This window comes from Limulus polyphemus, unplaced genomic scaffold (genome assembly GCF_000517525.1).
Source record: "Limulus polyphemus unplaced genomic scaffold, Limulus_polyphemus-2.1.2 Scaffold1850, whole genome shotgun sequence".
NCBI lineage: Eukaryota > Metazoa > Arthropoda > Merostomata > Xiphosura > Limulidae > Limulus > Limulus polyphemus.
The window spans coordinates 228,170-230,572 of NW_013667460.1; the positions used below are offsets into that span (position 1 = coordinate 228,170).

General features: G+C 28.8%; 1 protein-coding gene across 1 annotated transcript in view; it reads left to right on the plus strand.

The window, feature by feature from the left end:
- The window catches only part of LOC106465152 (L-fucose kinase-like), a gene marked incomplete at its 3' end in the record, with an annotated part of 210,195 nt that extends 209,190 nt beyond the window's left edge, over positions 1 to 1,005 (plus strand). Inside the window, exons 21-22 of the mRNA XM_022392980.1 lie at positions 579 to 613; positions 905 to 1,005. Coding sequence (XP_022248688.1) covers positions 579 to 613; positions 905 to 1,005 — 136 coding nt within the window. The remainder of the gene's footprint in view (positions 1 to 578; positions 614 to 904) is intronic.
- Positions 1,006 to 2,403: the final 1,398 nt, after the last annotated feature.

The following is a 2,403-nucleotide window of genomic DNA, read 5'->3' on the forward strand; positions in this document are numbered from 1 at the left end:
TGTGGAGATAGTGAGTAATTGATCTGCGGTCAGAAGTATTATTGAGCACGTTCGTTGTTATAGCGTTTGTTTAGCGCGATTGTTGAAGTTGAGTGTATCGGTAGAGTTATATTTGGAATGAATAAACCAGTTTCATTAAGTAAAGACTTTTGTCGTTAAAGTTTCGTCAGATCGAAGTTACAGAAAAATCAATTAACAAACGGAGACGTAACAGTAATTTAACTTTATTTAAAATATAGATAAATATATATTTTTAAATAACTAAATTACTGGCCCATCAGTTTATCATGCTACCAGTGAAAGCAGTATAGTTGAGGCTGAAACATCTTACCCTTGGTTTGATTTTTTTTTTATCTGGTTTTTATATCAGTATTTAAATAAATCATATTATCTGGCCTGTCAGGATTTTATTTTAGACTTTTAATATTATTTTACAGAAATGTAGCATTATGGTTAACTAACAAGGCTGTAGTGTAAAGTATGCAGTTTCATAATCTGTAGACAGTGCTGGTAATTCATTTATTGATACTTAGATTTGGATTGCAAAAGTTATATTGATTAAGACTATTTATTTACAGAAACCTATTGGAGCTCGAGCAAGGAGAATTCAAGAGTAGGTATTATATAAGGACTAATTTTCTGTAAGTGAAATTTTATACTGAATTAATAATAGTAGTTAATTAAAACATGTTATCAATGAGAGTGTCTGATTGATAGTTATAGGTTTATTTTTCTTTACACATGTTAATAAGAACTTGTTTTCTTTTAATGAGGTATGTCAGTTCTTTTTTTTTTAATGTTAAGATCATGCGAACTTCTCATTGCACATAACATGATTAACATTTTTTTATATTGATTTGTGTTAAGATTGTATGTAACAATCTTTTGTCACTGATTATTCCAGTTTACACCTGAAATTTACCATTGGAAATGACGAGCATTCACCCAAGTTTATCATTGGAGAGATTAACAATCTTTTGGATTACAACCAGCCAAAAGCACATGGTGAGTATCTTGTGCTGTGTTTTCATAAGTTGTAGATAAGTATACGAATTCTCAACTTTGAAGCTACTCTCTCATAATGTTCTTAAAATTTGAATTACTAGTAAATACTTTGTCAGCTTTTAAGTTAGCAGTTCCTTATACTATGATATTGAATTAAATATAGCATGAACAGTAAATAGCAAAAAAATACATATAATGACCAGAGCTTTTTAATGATATAAATATTGCTTGAAAGTGATGTATGTATACATAACAAAACATTTTCACATGAAGTAAGGAAATGATGTCTTACATTTTAAGCAATTTTTCATTTTAATAACTTTTCATTATTTAGTCTGAATCATCTTCATTGATGTTAACTGAAGCTAGCTTTGAACTGTGCTCTTTAATTATAAAAAAACAATGTGTTAGTTTACAGTTTTGCACAATCTCCAGAAATTTTATATTTCTTATATTGCTTATATATATATATATATATGTTTTGTGAAACAAAAGTGTGTAAAATTTCCACTTAACCATAATAATATTTAAAAAAATGATATGATACATACTATAATGTTGAAGTATTTATTCTTGTTTTGTAGTTTAAACCTGCTCTTCAGTTTTTCCTACACAGAGAAAAGTAATTAAAGAATAAATTAAAATGCAAGATGTACAGCTTCACTGATGGAACATGGTCTTGTGTAACCATATTGAATGTATTAAAGCTTTTAAATTTTTCACAAAAATAATTTCTTGCACTTCGGGCAGCATGAATGTTCTTAAATATTGTGCTACCAAGTATGACCAATTATCACAGCTATTTCATATATCAATGTTTCATACTTTCATCAATATGTAAACTCTTACTTGTTCAATTCAAGTTATTCTTAGTATCTTGGCATCAAACATGTACTTCAACATTCCTTTCTAGTGTTTTGCTGTTGGTTGGATGAGTAAAATGCTTAAAGGGTGTGTTGAAACTTTTTTCAGGCAGTTTATATATAGTACATTATATTGTACTCTATAAGTTTTATTCTCATCAACCACATTATATTAATAAAAGCTGAACATAAACAGAAAAACCATAACTCAAATTTTAACTCGCTATAGCTTCAGTTCCTTTTTTCCTCATTAATTTTATATTTTGGTGTGTTGTAAGGCATCCTTTCAATTCTGAATAGAACAATGTATTTTACTTTAACTGTGTTTGTAAGCATGTGACCAGATTTTTTATAATATTTTTCCAATTAAGGTTGGCCTAGGCTTAGCCTTGTGATTAGTGTACCACACTATGAATCTGTGAATATGAGTACTCATAACTTGTGTTTCATTGGGGCCATTATAAGAGCAGTCTAATAGTTGTTTCAAAATTAGTGGTGGCTAGCACACATAGATCTTGTATTTCTTTGCATGAGT